Below are 20,562 nucleotides of genomic sequence, written 5' to 3'. Positions count from 1 at the left end.
AGCTTCCAACAGGAGAGGGACTGAAAGGCTACTTATGAGTTACTTTTCAGCAATTCAGATATAAACCGTTTAACTGCAGTACTAGCAATAAAAATCCACTTCACAGCCATGTTATTAGGATTGTGCAAAGGCAAATGCTCACGTACAAGTCTGATAAACTCCCGCAGAAGACATTTGGCTATCACATGCAGGGGGTGCAGAATTTAAAATTAACTGGGGAAGATAGATCCCTGGGCTGCTTCAGTCCAACAGCTTTGAAAGGAAATCTTCTGTATGATACACTTTCATATTTTGCTCTTCCTGCCTTGTTACAGTTCTCCCCACATGCTACATTTCTACCTTATGTTGGGCTTGGCAGATGTGGAAGCAGATAAATTCCTCTTATCACATCACAGCTCCAAGCTCTGGAGCACAGCTGCAGCCAGCACTAAGGAGATGGGGAACTTCTGAGCAAAGACAGGGAGCTGTATGCAAACCAAAGCATGTGTGACAGCTGAAGACAATCAAGCTGATGAATTTCCTCTTTTAGTTTATTTACTTTATCCCCATTTCCTTCACTTATTCATGCTACCATTTTCATCTTGCAGAATGCCGATCTGCGTCACTCATGGACAATCAGAGCCCTATACTTGTCCCCCAGAGGCTGGGATATGCACAGAAGATTGCAAGACTTGGAAGAATGATAGAATGGTTTGGGTTGGAAAAGACCTTAAAGATCACCTAGTTCCAACGTCCCTGCCATGGGCAGGGACACCTTCCACTAGACCAGGTTGCTCAAAGCACCATCCAACTTGGCCTTGAGCACTTCCAGGGAGGGGGGCAGCCACAACCTCTCTGGGCAGCCTGTTCCAGTGACTCACCACACTCACAGTAAAAAAATTTATTCCTTTAATCTAAATCTACCTTCTTTCACTTTAAAGCTATTAACCCTTGATCCAATGACTACATTCCCTGATAGAGTCCCTCCCCATCTTTCCTGTAGGTTCCGTTTAACTACTGGAAGGTCATTATAATGTCTCCCCAGAGCCTTCTCCTCTCCAGGATGAACCCCAACTCTCTCAGCCTATCCTCTTAAGGAAGGTGCTCCAGCCCTTGATCATCTTTGTGGCCTCCTCTGGACCCGCTCAAGTAGGTCCATGTCCTTCTTAGTTTGGGGGTCCCAGAGCTGGACAGAGCGCTGTAGGTAGGATCTCATGAGAGCAGAGTAGAGGGAGAGAATCCCCTCCCTCAACCTGCTGGCCACACTGTTCTTGACGCATCCCAGGATACAGCTGACTTTCTGGACTGCAAACACACATTGCTGGGTCATAGTCAGTTTTCCATCCACTAGTACTCCCAATTCCTTCTCCAGAGGACTGCTCTAAATCCACTCATCACCCAGCCTGTATTTGTACTTGGGATTGTCTCAATTCATGTGCAGGACCTTGCACTTGGCCTTGTTGAACTTCATGAGGTTCGCACAGGCTCACCTCTCAAGCTTGTCAAGGTCTCTCTGGATGGCATCCCTTCCATCATTTAAGTCTGCTTTATGTGCTTTCTACATTTGGAACACAAAGATCCAAACCAGGACAATCTCCTTAAGTTTGTAAGCCCTCAGACAGAAAAAAGGCTGGATACAGCTGTTGCAGATTCATATTGCTAGAAAAGAAGCGTAGAGCAAGCAGAGTCCAGCTCCCAGGCTGCCTGTTTCCATTGCAGCAGGCCAACTACACAGCTGCTGCTCGTAAGGTGTGTGCATTTATAACTGGATACTTCCTACACTATTCCAGAGAATGAAGTGAAATGCCTTTATATTGCTTCTACAATGAACACATGTAAGAGATACAGAACACAGCATTGCTGCCAATTCCTTCCTCTAATCTGAGAGGTCAGTCATGTGATTTCAAGTAACAACATAAACCTTTTTTGGGGAAGGGGTGGGTAAGTACAGTTGTTTTGCAATACAGCAGGCCCCTTAGCAGCTGCCTTGGGAATTTTAATGGTAAATGCAGCACACACACCACACTGTTAATGTCTGTCCTCCTCAGGGACGGAAGGAGAAAGGGAATGGCACTTTCAAGACTATATGCAAAATACAATCTTGAATAACAACTTCCCATACTCCCATAGTTTAATGATTGCTGGAGGGAGATTCTACACTTTCTGAAAAGTCAGTATGTCTGTATCCAAAATGTTACACCAAACAGCAGTACATTCATCTGCTCCTGCTATAATGAATGTTCTTTGGAGTCTCTGAACAACTTGTTTTCTTTACTTTTTGAAGCATGTGTTCCAGTCAAGCCCTTGTAGGTTGTATCAAGGGTTTTGGTAACAATGCTCATCAGGATTTAGCTTCTAAAAGGACATGTGGTTCATTCTTGGTCAAAGGTAAACTTCATGTTGGTGCAGGGCTGCCAAGACAGACATCAGCATTCTCCTTCCCAACCATGGTACTTTTTCTTGAAGTCCCAAAGCACCAAAATTATTCCAAGCAAAAAGTTAAAGAAGGCCAAGAAGTCTCAGAGAAAATCATCGGAAAAGTCACCAGAGCTTTAGGGAGGAGGAAGGGAAAGAAAACATTTGGCTCCCACTTATAAATAATTTAAGACAACCCAAAAATATCTGTACAAAGACACATACAAACAGAAAAATCTTATTCTGCAGATGTTGAGAAATTCAGCGACCTCTTGGGGGCACAGGTGGAGGATAAAAGCCTTCACAGCTTACAGGCCTATAAAAAGAGAATACAGATTCATTAAAAAATAGTAGAGAATAGGGTTCCGGAAAAACATGCAATAACATCATCTCTAAGAACACTGTACAAGCAATAGTCATACAAGAAGAAAAACAGGCTATCAGTGATTCAGCAACAGAACAGATACTGAGGTGCCAGGACCTTGTTACTGTCCAAGTTATTTCTTCTGCTCCTCAGCTACAGTAAATTTACTATTACTGGAAAGAGATGCTATGATAATTGGTTGAAGTAAAACTTTGATGCCTTTTATTTGGTAGCTTTCTCCTGAAAATTAGATGAAGAGCAATAGGAAGAGATCAAAAGATTCAAAATCTTTTTTAAAAAACTAACTACAGATAAATTCTAGCTATGTTCTTGCCAGAACCAAGCCAACATACAAAACTTACTGCACCCACACATTAGTCATTACTACTTTAAAAGCTGGGGAATTTTATTAGCATCTGTACTTATATAAGCCTCCGGGGCCTGCACTTCATAGACTTTCACTGGATGGACCAAAGGAATGTTTACAAGTTACTTAAGTTTGTGGTGGTCTGATCAAATCAAGATAAAACCCCTCAACCCCTTTTATAAAACCAGTGCAGTTCTTTGAGGCCAATTATACATGTAAACAAGTGTGCTTTGGAGAGATCTGAGATTTCTAAAGAAAAAACATACAAGGGGATGCCAAAAGGGAATTCCCTCTGCACTATACTTTGTATGTTTCAAGATGATCTTCTCAGGAGGATCAGGTACTAAATCTCTGCCAGGGGCAGGATGCTACTCCACCTCAGTCAGTCTTATGACAAGTGTTGTGTGCTTCAATAGTGTTGCCCCTTGCAGTATGTGAACCATAGTAACACCCTTGCAATAGGCATGTTACCAACCAGGAAACCAATACCACCAAGATGAGAAGCAAGGATCTTACAATTCCTAACATCGTGTGTTTATAGATAATAGTCTGGTAGATTTTGTTGAAAGGAACATTCTCTTCCTGCCCAAGGATTCCATGCCAATTCACTGTAAGCTCATGTTTTGAGCTGCATTTTAGCTTTACCTGCTTGCACCTCGAGGAGGCACTCTGGGAGGCCTTTCTGGGAAAGGCAGCCTCTCTGTTTGGTGGGCAACTGGGCTGCGGCTTCTAGTTGTTTCTGGGACTTCATTATCCTACAAAAGGAAGAAGAAAAGAGGTTATAGACCAGCAGAATTTGGTTGTTGCTAGCTTCAACAACAGAAGTGGCTACCTTGTGCCATTTCTGCATATGCAGTGCCATCCCTGAGCTCCTTTCTTTTGCACGAAAACAAAGGCATATACTTAAGAATAGTGGATCAGTATATATCAGAGGTGAGAGCTTACCTCACTGTCTCCTTCCATCCCACTGCTGACACTCAATATGCTCCGAGTGCTGGAGCGGTTACTTGCACTACCTGAAGTGAGTAAGCAAGAGAAAACAAACTGATTATTAAATCCTGGTGATTTAACTGCAAGTCACTAACTCAGGACTCCTTCTAACTTCATGCTTACCTCTTACACATATCATTTAATGCTTATTTAGATTAATTTATTTCCACATTTTTCACATATTTAGGATCCAAACAATGGCATTTCATACAACACAGACCACCGGGCAAAACCATTCAGTTTTGCTTTCTTTCTAGCAGATTTCTACCCTATCTAGGTCCAGGCTTCTGGTTAAATACAACCATAATCTAACTGAAAGGATCCAGTACCAGTATCAGCTGGCAAGTCAGGTAAATATTTCCACAAGTGCTACACACCTAATATTTACATATATTGAAATTATCAGTCCCCATGTCCTTAACAACAGCATGGAGGTAGATGGCTCTGAGCACTATCACACATTCATACCTGGAATAAGTGACATCTTGAGAGGTTATTGTTCCCAATATCTGTTCACTACCTCCTCTCACAATAATCCTTACTCATCACAGGAAAGCTTCCTAGCCTATTTCAGAGCTAAAAATGGCAAGTTTGTTCAAACAGTCTTCAGCAATCATTTATGCAGACTCATTTAACTTGCATGGACTGGGAGCAGGGGAAGTTTTTCCAATCAGTCATGCCATGTCTGAAGGGGACAGCAACTCACAAACATACCCTACACTGCTATGGCTGGTTTCAGTCATAAATACATAAAGTTCTAGAGGGCTATGCAATACTGGGACAATAATATGCAAATATCTATACATTGAAATGGAGGTTAGAGAGGTGTTTTCATAAGATGCAGTCCCTCCCTAGCCTTGGTGAGGTAACTCTCATCAGCCGGTACAAACAGCAGCACTTAAGAGTGCTAAATACCGTATTAGGGTCCATTCTTGCAATCATGCCATGGGAAAGAGAGCCAAGCTGCACATGGTGAACTCTGCAGCTTCGTTAACATTTCTATCACAACTGCTTATATGCAAGTTACTGGCTCAGTGAGCTGCCTCTGGCACCCACTCTGGATGTGTACCAGCTATATCTTGCCAAGAGCCACAAAGGTAGTAACCTCACTGGGACTCAGTTTTCCTTTCAGAGGACCAAAATGATCTTAATGATTTCTAAAATAATTGCTCAGTCTGCAGTGTAACAGCAAGAATGCAATGATTTAATTTGCACAAATTAAACCTAATAAAAAAGATCGTAAAAATGTGCAGACTGTCAAAGTCACTCAAGAAGTTCCACAGTTAATAATGAAAAATGCTGTCCTTCATCTACAAGAATTGAGGAAACAACATGTAAAGACTGGTTCCCAGCCTGCAATATAACTATGCCTTTCAGACCAGAAGAGCACACTGCCTGCTGAGAGTCACATCAAGGAAGCATCCTTTTTTCTACGAAAGCAGTTGCCATCTACTTTTAAGGACTGAAGATGGGTGATATGCCTTCCTGGAGAAGGCTCAAGGGAATCTTTCTTTCAGCTTTCAGGTTCTCATCCCACAGAGATGCAGACACAAGATGCCCAAACCACCTGATGTACCTGGAGCTGCTTTTACAGTTTTGAGAACAGCCAGCCTGAGGCACACAGGGTTTGGGGTGGCGGTGTCAGTACTGGGATTCAGGAACAGAAGTCCTGTCCCCTGAGCTGACTCCAGAGTCAGGCTGGATAATTGTTTTCCATCCAACTTTCTTGTAGAGAAGGTGACACGTAGGGTTTGCTTACTTGTTGTGCTGGATGTGCTTTCTGTTTTCCAGTCTCCTCGCTTTAACTCCTTTTTTGGTGGGAAAACGTTTTTCCTGGGGGTATATTCGTATATTCCACATTCTACTTTCCCCAAAGTATTATAAGAATGTCGAATGGGTACTGTAATTTCCAAATCTGGAAGGGAAAATGAACAGCTCAGAAGGGTCTATGCACATGAAGTATAGCCTCTGAGGGACAGCTCTGCACCCGAGAACAAAGTTAAACACAATCACATAAGGGCGATCATAACTGTACATGAATAAATCAAGATTCACTCCACAGATATGGGCATCCTTTCCTCAATCTGGGAAACTGATGAATAAAGCAACTTCCCTGTGTTTTAGACAACAGGCACATGGATGTGAATATTAAAATACCACATAATTACAATATACATGGAGACATTTCTGCCCCAAAAGCCTATTAATATCGTTACCTTCTTCGTTAACAGAGAATGTCAGAATCAGAGACTGTTACCTGCACTTTTGTCTTTTTTTTGCTTCTCCATTTGTCTCCTGGTTATGCTGTCTCGTAGCCGTTTCAGATTTTCCTAGAAACATAACAAGATATTCTTTTCAGGGCTTTGGATAAAGGAGGATGAGCAGCTTTCCGACAATACCAATATTCTATTTCAGCTCACTTTGCAACCAAGTTGTAACAAAGCCTGTTAGACTTGGCTGAAGTCCAAACCATGTTAACAGGTTTTAATCTATTCCCTTCAGAAATCTATGTGGGCTTTTCAGAAGCCAGGTTATTTTCAGATTTTCATAGTGTATGTTAAGGTCAAGTTCATAGACTCACTGGCAGTTGCAGATAAGCAGCACATTTGATTTAGAACTCCCTCTATTTTCTGTTTCCACTGTGGCACTGGCACAGAAACAAGACCCATGATCAAGTAACTGCACAGTCCTTTCTGTACTAATGAACATATAATTCTGACTGCAGGGAGAGAGGAGGCTGCCACACATCCCAAGAGTGTGAGGGACAATTCAGGAAGAATTCAGGATGTCTCCACTGAAGCAAGAGGGGACACCTGGAAATGTAGCTGGGAGCAAAGTCTCCATTGTGTGGCAGCATACTGCACCTTACAGTAAGGAAAGGTAGGGAGAGGGGGGAAAAAAAAAAAAAAAAAAAGACAACCTTTTGAGCAGGGAAACACATACATATGTAAGAAGAGGAACCCCTTGAATAGATGGAAAAGCAGACAAAGCAATTGCTGTACCATGAGGCAAGATCTGGAGCAGAGACTCTGAAAGCTATTCATGGGATGGGGCACAGGGCATTCCACTTAATCTCTGATACAAACGTCTACTAAAGTAGCGCTGCATTCTTTACTGACAGAAGAAGGGATTCCTCTGACTGTTTCTGGGTAGGCAGAACTCTTCCAAGTGAGAATCAGGAGAAGAAAAGCCTTGGCTTTGTTCTGACAGCTCTCAAAACAGCATCACACAATGGGGACCAGCACCTCAAGTGTGAGAGCACACTGCTGCAGCATGAACAAAAGGCTCCAAAAGAAGCAGGCAGTGGTTTTAAAGAGGGAGCCCCACTCTAACTTGAGAATAGAAATTTTAAACTATGACTGCTAGTTCCACCAGTCATTATGTTGCTGCTGCCAACATGATGACTCCCTCATTCAGCTAAGCCACCCAAACACTGTGCTTTCACTAATGACTGTTGCTACACCTTGCCCAGCTGCAAAGAACAGGTAGTCCCAGAGCCATGAAACACCCAGGGAGGGATCAGACCATCTACAAGATAGGACTTTAAAGCAAATACACCACCTGGGACACCGAGTCTTCACTGATCTGAAATGGATGAGAACTGACAAATCCTCTGCCAGCAGGTAGGTGAAAGGTAATTTAATCAACTGGATTTGTCCCAATTCCTAGTGTACAGATCTCCAAAAACTAACAATACTACTGCAAGACAAACAGATCTGTAAAACAGCTACCTGCTTGCTGCTGCATGGGAACAGCCCCTCTGTGTCAGGAGACAACTCTGCTAGCTAGGGGACTGTGTTAGCAGTTAGTAGTTAGGAAAGAAGTGTACCCACACCAAACAGCTTGCAATATATACCTAGAGAGAACTGTATTTCTTAAACAGCGGAATAAGCCTGTACCTGCTGGAACCGGAATGATTCTGATCTCTTTTTCTGGTTCAGTTGCCACTCCTTAAAATGAAGTACAGCTTCATCAACAGTGAGTATGCCCATTTTCACTTGCTCCTGTAACGTAATCAGCTGCCGTTGACCTGGGGTTTTCATTCCAGCAAATGGATCATATATGCTTGATTGAGATGGGTCCCTTACAGGCCTGACTATTGTCTCTGAAGAGATAAGAACACAAAAAATATGATTAAATTTGCGGCATCTGCCCTCCTCACTGAATGCAAAGAAACTCAAGCACCCTTGATATAGCAGAGATGCAAAAAAATTACAGACTGAATGTTTCCCTAACAATGTTTTCCCTTTTTGTCCTTATGCCATCCTACTATTTGTCAGGGCTAAAAATCTATCTGAGAGATAGCCTTGTGCACAGGGATAATCTCTGTTCTTAAAAATATAATTCATGTGAACAGCACAAAATGTTCTCCCTTAAAGTACTCTGCTTCCTCACTGCAAAAATATCTCTCTCCTCAGCAATTCACAAAAGAGAGCTTTCACCTTGGCAGTCACAAAGCTAGATTCTTCCCAGGTAGTTTGTGCAGTGTAACTCCAGAAACAGAAAGGTGAAAACGCATCCTACTGTCCTACTGACGCTGGCTCTTTGCAACTCATTTGCAACATAACAAGGAGTTCCCAACACATGAGATCAGCGTTCAGATGTGGTTCCTGGCACTCTGAGAGTGCACAGGGTAAGAAGTGAAAGAACAAGGGCATAGTTTTGGAATTGCAGAGATCAATGGCAAGCAGTTCACTAAAGGTTAAATCCCAGGAAATAACGATCAACAGGCAGTGGCTGTATCCAGATCAAAAGTGGGACATTGACTCCACAAAGTAATATGGGTCACAACATGAAAAAGGACTTCAGTGATCATTATGAACCTGACTGCGGATAAACTCCAAGACAGGGGATATATACAATATGTGATGAAAGGGTTCCCCTCCACACTCTGCAGTTATAAAAGGTCAGAAAGGTTGGGTCATTCATATACGACTGTTATCCCCAGAGCCTTGTAAAACAGACCATTCTGCCACATTTCATACAAATGCAGCTACCTCAGCAGATTTGATTTTGGATTACTGGAAAGACTTTCAGGGTTAACTTCTGACTTACCTTTCTTAACCTTTTCTCTAGGGACATAGAGATTCTCAGGTCTTTGAGCTTTCTGTGCAAAAACTGTAAAACAAATAGTCTTTAAGTACTGAAAATGCATCTCATGAAGACAGAAATAGCAAGGATAAATATGGGAAGCATACTCAATTCTGCACTGCATTACAGCTTCGGTTACCCTACTAAGTCCATTAAAGAAAACAAGATAAGGACTTGTACAGTAGAATTCCCCTTCTATTGACCTCAAAGAATTTAGCTCAGCCACCTCTAAGAGAAATCTGGACATGTTTTCCCTACAGTCCTGTCATGGGGGAAGGAGGAGTCACTGAAATTACTCTCCCACATGTTACTGTAGTTCTTGTTAGAATGTGAAATATGACTAAGATTTCCAAAACTGCCTATCAAACTAATAGGCACAATTTTCTTCAATTTCAATTAAACGTCACCTCAGAAGGAGGTAGTGAGTTATAGAATCATGTCCTATACAAATGCTATTGAATCAATTATACTATTACACAGCAGCAATGTCTCAATTTATTAGCTTGATTGTGTCCTTATAATATCAAGATCTTTCTTATGTGGTTGGATTTGTTTATACCGTTTGGGGGTAATCTGTTGTCTTACTGCCTTCATTAAGAGCAAGCTCAGGCCAAGACCTCGGGATAGAATATCACCACATTTTCAGACTAGGCAGAAGAGGAAGAACAGATCTGAAATTGGATCCCAAAGGTAATCCAAGTCTGGAGCCAAGTAATCCAGAGTGTCTCAAGAACATGTAGATTTTCTTGGCATTTATTCTGCAACTGGAGCCCATGTCAAAGCCATTCTACAGTTGACTAATCTACAGATTTGGTCCAGGTACCCAACTCACTTTTGGAGATGTACAACTCATTGTCCGGCTGTGGAGAGCTGGATTCTGGTCTTGGAACAGGAACTGGAGGTCTGCTAGCCATTTCCTGTGGAAAAGTACCTTGTTCCACTGAGTAGTATACATCTTCACCATACTGCTGGTAAACTCCCTCCTCTGAATTTGGCACATCCATGCTACTGCCTACAACAGAGTAGAGTTTGTAAGAAAACAACCTGGCCAATTCACTGAACACTGGATCCTTTCAGGTGCACTATGTATCACATTCTTACCAAGCTGGCCATTTCACAGTTTTGCAGTGACTTAAAGTGCTGAAGCCCTTCAAGCCTTGATAAAGTCATTAACATCTAGTAGCACATAAGTGTTTGCCACTAAGCTTGTACCATCTGTGTTTTGGTGAAGAAACCACAGTGGAAAATCTCATAACTGTTTTTAAGAACTCAAGGAACAGTTAGTTCAATTAATTCCAGTTAATTAGCATATTATAACAGTTAACAAATCACACAGAGCGCTGGTTTCCAAAAGCTACTTGTGGTCTACACAGTACTACAGAGAATTATTCCTTTGTCTGAAATGAGCAATCATCATCAGCTGACAATATATTTGATCTCAGAACAATTCATCTCAGAGGAAGCTGGGTACACACATCTGTACTTAACAGGCCTAGCTACCATTATACCATTTCATCATTGCCATTCTATTCTTACTCCTAACATGACTGCAAAGTCATCAAATGCTGTCATACCTGATTTAAGGGCTAGTTTCCCTCTATTTGCATGCTAGCAAAAAGAATTAAGAGCCCCTGGACTAACTCCTTATTCTGTTACCAAGTCACAGTTGAATATACTAACCACTGGACTGACTTTGCTTTAGTGATGTCGTAACACCTAGTTGAGTCAATGCAATCAGACTGCCAGAGCTCAGTGTGGGCAGGGAGAACAGAACAAGATACTAACAGCCCCAGATCTAATCTTGCTCTGACTTCAGCAGGTTCACCCACAAAAAGTGAGCCTGTATCCCATGGAACCTGATGAGTCAGGAAAAGGCTTAGACAACCTGATCATGCTCAGTGGGGATAGCATGGAGCTAAAGTCTGACTTTGGTCAGAGAAGGCAGAGTGGCACTGAAGAGACAGAACACAGATCAGGTTTGGGAGCCATCAGTTCTTTTCCTCTTTCCGGGCCGCTGTTTTCAATGGATGGATTTCTGAATAAAGCATCTACATTAGAATTCATCACTAGCTTGTGCGGCTCTACTTTGTACTCAGCCTCTGCCCATGAGGGGAGCCTGCACCCATATCAGGACACCAGAGTTAATTCCCATCACTAAGATAAGGACGAAAGACAGCCATTCCTGAATAGATGCCAGCTGTGTGCTTGCACTCACTGGTAGGCAGGGACTGGAACTACAAACTGCTCCTCCTCTTTGGTAAGAAACTAACTGTATCTGTGAAATCACCTCACAAGCTGTTTTTTCTGTTGTACCTTGTTTGTACCCACTAAGGCAAAGCTGTCCATGTCAAACAGTGTGGACTGGCTCCTATGCTTAACAGATCAAGGAGAAATCTCAGGTTCCATTTAATTGCTTTAACTGCTACTGCCATCCTTATCTACAAACAAGTCTCACCTTCTAAAAACTTGCGGAGCATTGAGTCTTTTGTAGTTAGAGAAACTTCATCTCCAGCAACTGGAATATCTGGTTTAGACTGCAGCATCTCTACATCTGGAAAAAATCAGAAAGATGAACCTCTTGATTATGCCCTTAAACATGCAGAACAATGTAAGATAGTGTAATAAAATGATGTGATATTTCTGACTGGATCTTTGGTTTATAGCGAAAATCAAAGAGGAAGACAGGCAACTGACAACACATTTGCCTCAAAAAGGGCTCCTAAGTTACTATGTTCAGTCCCCTCTGCACAAATTTTTACCAGTGACCTGATGCTTATGCTTGAAGGTGACTAACATTGCTTTTGAGAAGTTCTGACAAGGCTCCAAGCAGGCACTGAGGATTAGCTATTATCAAGAGTAGGTTGGCCAGGTAAAGATTTTTGGCCTCTGCACAATGCTCCTGAGAGGACAAACTGAGTGGAAACTCTGTGACTTGGCAAAACAAGACATTAAGGACAAACTGGCCACGACACAGAAGGTAGTATTTGTTTTGTTTATTGGCTAAAAGTCAAAACAGCTGTCTGAGTTAATTAGTTGGACTGGAAGATGTTTAGAGGGTCAGATGACCATTTAGTATTGAGAAAGGAGTGACAGTAAACAATAAGATACTTTAAGTCAGTGTTTTGACATGAAGAATTAAGATTTAAAAAAAAGGGTCAACTTCACTGCAACCCTAAAACTAATCCTAAAACTGAAATAAAATGTTATGCAACCATGCTCCTAATGATATTAAAAATAAGCATGATATAAATGAATTGTTGAGGCTTATCGATACATGTGAATTGTTGAAGCATATTGTGAAGTATCTATTACTATGTAAACTATATGGTTTGAGTTACATGACAGAATATGGAATATTTCTCTATAAATGCCATTTTAATATATCCTGACCTTTCTTATTTTTTTCCTGCAAGCTGAGGAGATTATGAAAAAGGGCTAAGAATATGCTAGCAAGATTTTGCTTTGTTAGAATGTTGTAGGGTTCTTTAAACAATAATTGCCAAAAGACCCACTGACAGTCTTGGTCTCGAGAGAATAAAAATGGTGGAGGGAGAGAATATGTAAGAGAATAGAAAAAGGACATCACAACTTATTTATATATGAACTAATATATACTCTTTAGGTGTTGGAGGTTTGCAAATTACAGAGGAAAATAGATTTTAGTCAGCTGAAACATTCTAGGATAAAGAATTAAATCTCTGCAGGAAACTAACACTATCCAGGGTCTGAACGTCCACACAGTTCACTGATATGGAAACAGTGCTAAAATTTGTTTCCACAAGCACTTGGCCCCTGCCACTGTCTGACCTTGGACAGAGGAAATATATCCTAACTCTTTCCCAAAGTAAAACAGTGTAATCACGCGCACACACACAAAACCCAGGCAGTTTAAACCACACAATTCAAACAGGTTTTCAGCACTTTCAAGAGTCCTTGCTCTCAGAGCCTCTCCTGCACACAACTCCCACCTACTCAGAATACTGTTTTGCAAAAATCAGCAGGAGGCGCTGGTGAAAGGAAAGCAGAAAAAGCAAAGCACTTTATCTGATGCTGAAGTTCATACTACGAGACTGATAAGATGGAGATAACTCTCCCTTTTCTCTATTCAGTTGCTGTTTGTTACAGTGTGTAACTCAGCTAAATGACACTCACCTGCAATCAGCACCAAGCTGGAGCATATTTTGGAAAATTATGTTTGACTTTACAGGTATTTGAATAGTGTAATAAGAGGGAAGTGCTCTTCTGAAGTGGGAACAATTAGATTTATAAGAAATTAAATAAGGCAATTCAATCTCATTATTAAAGAACAACAAACAAGGTAACAGCAGGAGGTACCAAGTTCCCACTGATTTGGTTAGGAATACTTTATGATCTACACTGCTCAGGGCATCAAGACCTACCTGGGAAAGAATGCTCCCCACCAGCAAAAGGGAAAGCAGTGTTCACTAGATGAACAAAACCTTTTCTATTTTTTTTTTTAATTCCATCATTTACCTCAAAACTTAAAGGCACAGCTAGCAACTCAACATAGGTATGTGCAACTCTCACGCAGCATCAGTTTAAGCAAAATTGGGCCCTTGCCCAGCTTCTGCACTTTCTCTGTAAATGTCTCCCTAGGACCAAATGCAGAGAGGGGAACAAAAAAAAAAAAAAAAAAACAAAAAAAACCACAAACCAAACCAACACATAAAAATGCATTCAAAAATCAGAAGTGGGATGAAGAATACAAGAACAGAACACACTGGTATTCAAGTTTTTGCTACTACTTTTAACTCATTACAATGGCCCAGTCCTGTGTTACCTTATTCTCAAACCAGTTCCTGTCAGACAAATTGATCCTGTGATATCTAACTTTTCTTTGATTAGTCTCTGAAAAACTGTGGTGGAAGCACATCTTGATCACAATAAATGGGCATGCTGTCACATTATGGCTACACTTAAAATAGCCCAGGTATAGTCCTCTACACCATAGCCATAACTACTCACATAAACACTGCTCTGACCTGGAGAAAGTACCTCAGTAGAAGCTGATTATGATTTCCTAGGGAGTTTTTCATCCTCACAAACCTTTAAGTCAGTACAAAAGCTTGAAGCCTTTATTTGTGATAGCAGTTCTAAACCAGCCAGCACTCCCACTAATTTCCGTGAGAGTTTGCCTGTGTGCTAGTATTTTAAATAATATTGAAACACCTTCACTTTGAGAGAACCAACTTAAGTGTCAAGCATTGTGCCAATTTAACCTTACTTGTTACAGTACAGGTAGATTTTAAGCATTGTCAAGACTAACTGTAAATATTCTTCAGGCAAAGACGAACAGACTACATAAGAAAAACGGAGATTTTCAGTGAAAGACTCTCGAGTGTAAGGTAATGGAGATTCGTGTGCAGGAGCAATACACTAGGAAAACTCCAGAGAGTGCAGGAAGCACACTCATATTCCTCGCAGAGGTATTACAGAAAAGCCATATACAGATCTCACCAATGAGGACAACATTTTAAAATACAGACTCACTCACCTCTGCTTTTCAGTAAAGGAATCATAAGTACCTACTTTTGGGACAGCGTGGGTTTTTACCCTGGTAGTCCTACTAGCCCTGCAGAGCGTGCAGCACATTTGCAAACTAGAACTTTCTGGTGCTGATCCCAGAGATCTCTGCCACCCTGCTGACATGGCTGTGCTTCTCCTAAAGGACATACGCCTGCTGGGCGTTTGCAACTGAGGAGGCTTAAGAAAAGCAGCCTGATTTAAGCTTCAAATGCACAACTTTTCCTAGCTCTCCATCTCCACATCCATCAGCCAGGCAGGCTCTGTTCTGTGTACTCATCCCAAAAAACAGCCAAACTCCCTCCTGAGTTCTGTCAATCAGAGTGAGGGCAGGAAAACCTGCGTACTTGAACTGTACAACTTAATGTGGCTTGTTTCACAGAAGCAGGTGAGGGAACACACACACAAGCAACTGAGGCAGCAGACTGAGCAAGGTGGTGATCTTCAGCGGGGAAGAAGAAACGAGTGCCTTAAAACAGTTAGTTCTTCCACCAACAGTCTGCAGTGCTGGCAAATGGTTTTCTTGACAGGAAGCAATTCTGATATAAATCTGAACAAATATAAGAACATTTTCAGAGAGGCTTTTCAGAGTCTAGTTCAAAACTGGTAAATTAAAGGGGGTTTGATTTGCATCCAAAAAGAAAGGAATATCCCCTGCATAGTTTCTGGGACATCTGGACATTTAAAGGGTAGAAGACGAAGAGTTGGGCTTAGTGGTTTTAAGCGTGTTTTTTCCCCCTCCACAGACTTAGCCAATCAACCACATTCAGAGGTGCACTGATTGAAGGCAGAGCTTCCAAACATCTAAACTCTCACCCCCATTACTGTGAACAACAGCAGCTTTGTTCCTTAGGAGCTGAACCGGCCTTACTACTTATCTCCACCTGAAAGCAGAAAAATCCTGGTTTTGGTAGCAAAACTATCCCTACAGCAGCCAAACAAAACTTCACAAAGAAGGATTTATGATTTCAGACAGAGAACCGTCAAAGTCTTCTGGACTCCATAATCAACAAAAATGTGGTTTATAACATCATTTAATCTAAAAGAGGAGAAAATCAGCCCAGGACAGGTATAGTATATAAAAAAAAAGTGTTTCAGTAAGAAAGCTTTTCCCCTGAGGCAGCACACTTAAAAGTGCAGAAACACTAGAAGTCCTTGTGCAGGTTCTTAAACTATAATAAGCTAGATTCTCTACTCATCATGGGAATCATAAAATATATCAGTGGGATGAAGACAGACCAAATAGGCAGATAAGTAAGAGCAGCAAATTTACAAATGCTTAACATAGGTACTTAACTTGATATTTGCACTGAGTATTAATGAAATGGTGAAAAAGTTAAACATCTACATATTTATCAGAATTAGCTCTATATTTTTAGCAATAAAACAAGTGGATTAGAATAGTGATTTTTTAATTATAATCTTTCCAGTACACATACTTCTAGATGTTCACTTTCTTTTGTTCTCAAGCTGTTGAGATAGAAGCTCAGCTCTTGTTTTTCAGCTTCCCAGTTGTCAGTAAAACCACATCTTACATAATGTTCTTTTCCACCAGTGTCCCTACCTCCCTGGATCTCAGGAGGGAGAAGTAGGACATGCTGGAAAATTTAGTCTCTTCCGAATGCTAACTCACTTGCTCAGGGAGTCCTTAAAGCAATGAGGAAACAGCTCGATCTTGTACACTGGCAATCAAAGAAAGGTTTAGAGCAATTTTATCAGCCTGCCAACATCAAAACTGGAGCATGGTTTCCTTGTGCTGAGAGCAGAAAAGCTGTAACCAGCCCTTACTCTGAAACTCAACTGAGGCGCTACTATGCATAAGAGACACAGATTGGCTTAGGCCTCTTGGGTGGGGGCTCTGAGCAACCTGATCCTGTTGAAAATGTCTCTGCTTATTGCAGGGGGGTTGGACTAGATGACCTTTAGAGGTTCCTTCCAACCCAAACCATCCTACAATTCTGTGATTCTATGAATATACGTACAAAGATCTTCTGGGGCACCAGGAACAAATCCAGCCATGGATTCATAAAGCTCTTCATCGGAGCCAGGATTCAAGGAACACTTCATTAACAGATCAGTGGACAGATGAGCCATGGACTCATAAACAGACTCATCCTCCTCGCCTTGCATCAGCTCTTCTTTAATGTGACTCTTCAGCATATCTGCAGTTTCCTGGAGAGGAAGGAAGGTAAAAAAAAAAAACAAACGTTCAGGTCCCATTTAAATAAAGAATTTGGAGAATCAAAGCAAGGAAAAGATATCTCACTCTCACATCACTGATGGAAGAAAACCTTCTAAAAGCAGCCCACTCCCAAAGACTAAGGCTTCTCAGAGGAATTAAATTCACACTACAGCTGTCTGGGCCCAGCCTTCAAGATCTATGTTGTATTAGTAAGTAATGAAGGTGAAACAAGTTAGTGTTGACACATTCTGAAAAGCCATTACAGCCTCTCACCACCTCAATTTCATGTCCTACCTGATGTCTGCAAACTCCTAGAACATAAGTAAAGCTCATTCTAAAAATACAAATGCTTGTCAAAGGCTATTCTGGGGTAAGCGTAGCTGACCATAAGGGGGAAAGCTTGACACATGCGGAGCACTTACAAGAAAGCAACGTTTTAGCTTTGGTGTAGATTCAGTTTCAGTTTCTTGGCATAAGCAGCAGCATGCTAACACCCAGAGTGGGAGTACACAGACCCTTTTCGGTGAGATTAACAGGAAACCTCACAGCAGGCAGCTGTTCATGTAATACAGGCACCTTGCTATTTACAGGACAGCAGAACCTTTTCTCACATATTTTCAAAGGGGGCAGGGGAGGGGGGGAGCAGGAGGAGTGCAGCGCAGATCTTCACCAAACCACGCAAGGGAGCAAAACATGAAGCTTCATCCCAACCTCCTCCCCACGTTCCAACTATGCCACAAGCACAGCCATCTTAACCAGATGCAGTACTACAAGATACAATTCCATCCACAGCCACCACCTCACAGGCCTTCAATCCACAGTGCATGTGTCAATACTGTCTACGCATGCTTCCCCCCACAGTTAAAATGGACCAGGCAGGTAGCTCCTGTGATGATATAGCGAAGTGCAGAGCAACTTTTTCCCGAGAAAAAAATTAGGTAAGTAAAGGGGTTCACCGGGATTTTCAGATATCCATACTAGTAGTGCTTCTAGTTGCTACCTTGCAGTGGACAAACTGGCGCAAATCATTTGTGTGCTCTGGTACTAAGCTTCACAGAAAGCTTGATGGTCAGTAAGCAGGACCTACTCTTAGCACTGTCACTGTGCTGGTGAAGAGAAATACATGGGACGAGCACAGTACTGCAGTAAGAGGTTGGAAGGACTTCCTAAGCATATGTCATGCCAACGCAAAGATTTTAATAACACAATTTACACTTTCTGCAGCCCTCCTGATCTAAGAACAGGGAATTACCTTTATTTAGCTCTAATGTATAACCCTAAATTCATGCCTATGTCAAGAAACAAGCCCCATGTCTAAGAACCACCCATGCCTCCTAAATAGGGCTTAAACACTACTGGAATTGGCTGGCAGAACCACACTAAGGATGGTAGATGTATCACCCACCATTGGAAAACCGTTAGGGACAATTACGCACAACTTTTCAACTGAAAGCAAATCCAGATAAAATCTGCTCAAGAATGCATGTGATCCCAGTCAAGGAGCTGCTTGTTATTTTGTTGCATACAGGCTAGAAACAACTCAAATGGAAAACAAAGGATAAACCCCATGCATACTGAAGGACCCCACAGAAACAAGGGCCTGGTGCAGCTGGAGTCAGGTCCATCTCATAATCTGGAAAAAGCAGAGTGCTCTTTCCTGGAGATGAGGTTAACTCGAAAAGAACTGAATTGTGAATTGGGCTTCCAGACAGAACGATTAAGGAATGGACAGCTATCCTAATGCAGGAAGAAATGGATTTCAAGTGGAACAGGCAGACTACAGAGATCAGATGTGAATGAGCTAATAAGCAATCCAGACTGTACTATGACTACTCAGAGAGCACCTCAGATTATACCTTCCCAAACATATTCTACTCCCCAAAGTAAGTGGGATAAAGGGGCTGTAGTTTTCCCAAGATCACAGGTTAGAAAAGTATACCAGGTACCAACCATGTCCCTGCAGAAAGTTCATTAGATGGATGGATAAGGAAACCCAGCATGGCAGTCTCTTGCTTCCATCTTATTTGCTCTGTGCAAAAGCTCCAAGAACTTCCCCAGCTCCAGAAATGCACCCAACCCTCCAACCTAGAAGCTTTTAGTATGGCTGGCTGGATGTCTGTCTTCTACACCCTACCACACTACACTGCACCCTTTATTACTCCATCACTCCTCCTCCCACAACACTAAGTGCCAAGCTTGGTGCCAGTGCCTGCACCTGCTGTGGGACAATGCAGAAAGACTGCTGCTTCCTCTTACCACATATTCATCAATAAATTGGCGGAGGTCCTTAAAGCCATGCTTTTCTGCTATGGTGTTTGGATAGTGGCCATATTTGTTGGCTACACTGTAGGCTTGCAGTGCTCCAGGGCATGTAAGCAGCAAGGCAGTGAGGTTCTTCAGCCCGTATCTTGCAGAGAAGTGAAGCAGTGTTGGCAACTCTTCATCCCTCTGATCTGTGAGAAAAGGAACCTGTTAGAATCTAAGCTTCTCTCTAGCAGCAATATAGCCAGTAGGTGAGAAACAAAATTCCTAGCAAACACACAGACCAAAGCAGGTGTGAAAGCCCTGAAAAGTAAATATACAGTTTCAAAAGAGCTAACTGCACAAATTAACTGAGCTATCTAGCGCATCTCCAGTCTTAAGTCCTATGACCTTTCCTGGGTTATCAGGCACTGCAGTAGCTTAATATATGGAGGATCACAGGTTTGCAAGGACCTCTTAGATTATAATTCCAGTAGGATCCAGCTACTGTAAGGCAATCACGTCATGGTGCCACACCAATCCAACTACTGAGTGCCCACTGTACAACTTAGGGCACAGTTATGGGGTTGGGGGAAAAGGACTGGGCTGGGGAGAAATGCCACGTGGGACTGGGAGAAAAACATGGGAGAAAATAAAGAGGACATTTTGGGGAGCATCATCTTTTCCCTTTAGTTGTGTTTGAAGCTCTCTCCGTAGCTGCATCTGCCACAGTGCAAGGAAGTGAGACTGATGCGTATAATAAAAAAAGTCACCCAACCTTAATGGCAATCATCTTTCTACAGGCATCATCAGAAGTTTAGCTTCCTGGCTGAGATGCAAGATTTTTAGACAACCTGTGCAGGTACCACACACCTCAGTGTTAAGGCACTCCAAGGTAAAACAACCGATACAGATGAAGTTTAAAAAGAGAACAAAAATCTTTCAACTTACTTGTTGTCATATCTTCTTCTTCCAGCTGGTTGATTCCAAACAGGTGTAAGCCACTGGCAGGAATGTTCTTCTTGAGTGACTCAGTCAACAGCTTGTCCAGTGCTTCTATGCTGTATGGAACAATTTTAAAGGCCTAGAGATAAATGGAAAGTGATTTTATTTGGGGGAGTCTGGAGATTCAGTTTAGGTGAGGTTTATAAGGTGTTTCTTTATTTAGTACACATCAGAAGACAGTAGGCATAAACTCTGAAGGTAGCAATGTTCAGGTCAAGCAAAGAACATTAATAACTTCCTGATCTAGAAACAGAGTATCATTAATCTGAGAAGATGAGAACCATACACTCCAAAACAAGACATAGTACAACGAGCAAGTCACTCATGCAACTGGAAGCACAGAAAACTGTTACTTCCTACATCCTTGACAGGTGTAATCTTACT

General features: G+C 41.8%; 1 protein-coding gene across 2 annotated transcripts in view; it reads right to left on the bottom strand.

Moving 5' to 3' along the window:
- Nucleotides 1-2,007: 2,007 nt before the first annotated feature.
- Nucleotides 2,008-20,562, bottom strand: part of PIK3AP1 (phosphoinositide-3-kinase adaptor protein 1) — a 44,144-nt gene continuing 25,589 nt past the window's right edge. Inside the window, exons 6-18 of one of the 2 annotated variants that reach the window (XM_032981974.2) lie at nt 20,125-20,257; nt 19,189-19,385; nt 16,733-16,922; nt 11,662-11,757; nt 10,039-10,218; nt 9,171-9,233; nt 8,015-8,220; nt 6,373-6,445; nt 5,875-6,030; nt 4,071-4,141; nt 3,771-3,880; nt 2,620-2,710; nt 2,008-2,529 (exon numbers count right to left, since the gene is read on the bottom strand). In XM_032981974.2, coding sequence (XP_032837865.2) covers nt 2,656-2,710; nt 3,771-3,880; nt 4,071-4,141; nt 5,875-6,030; nt 6,373-6,445; nt 8,015-8,220; nt 9,171-9,233; nt 10,039-10,218; nt 11,662-11,757; nt 16,733-16,922; nt 19,189-19,385; nt 20,125-20,257 — 1,530 coding nt within the window. In that variant the 3' untranslated portion in view covers nt 2,008-2,529; nt 2,620-2,655. Of the gene's footprint in view, nt 2,711-3,770; nt 3,881-4,070; nt 4,142-5,874; nt 6,031-6,372; nt 6,446-8,014; nt 8,221-9,170; nt 9,234-10,038; nt 10,219-11,661; nt 11,758-16,732; nt 16,923-19,188; nt 19,386-20,124; nt 20,258-20,562 lie in introns of both variants that reach the window. The other variant, XM_032981973.2, reaches the window with a different exon arrangement.

This window comes from Tyto alba, unplaced genomic scaffold (assembly GCF_018691265.1).
Source record: "Tyto alba isolate M040663 unplaced genomic scaffold, T.alba_DEE_v4.0 Super-Scaffold_1, whole genome shotgun sequence".
Classification (NCBI taxonomy): Eukaryota; Metazoa; Chordata; class Aves; order Strigiformes; family Tytonidae; genus Tyto; species Tyto alba.
This window is presented reverse-complemented; position numbering and strand designations above follow the sequence as displayed.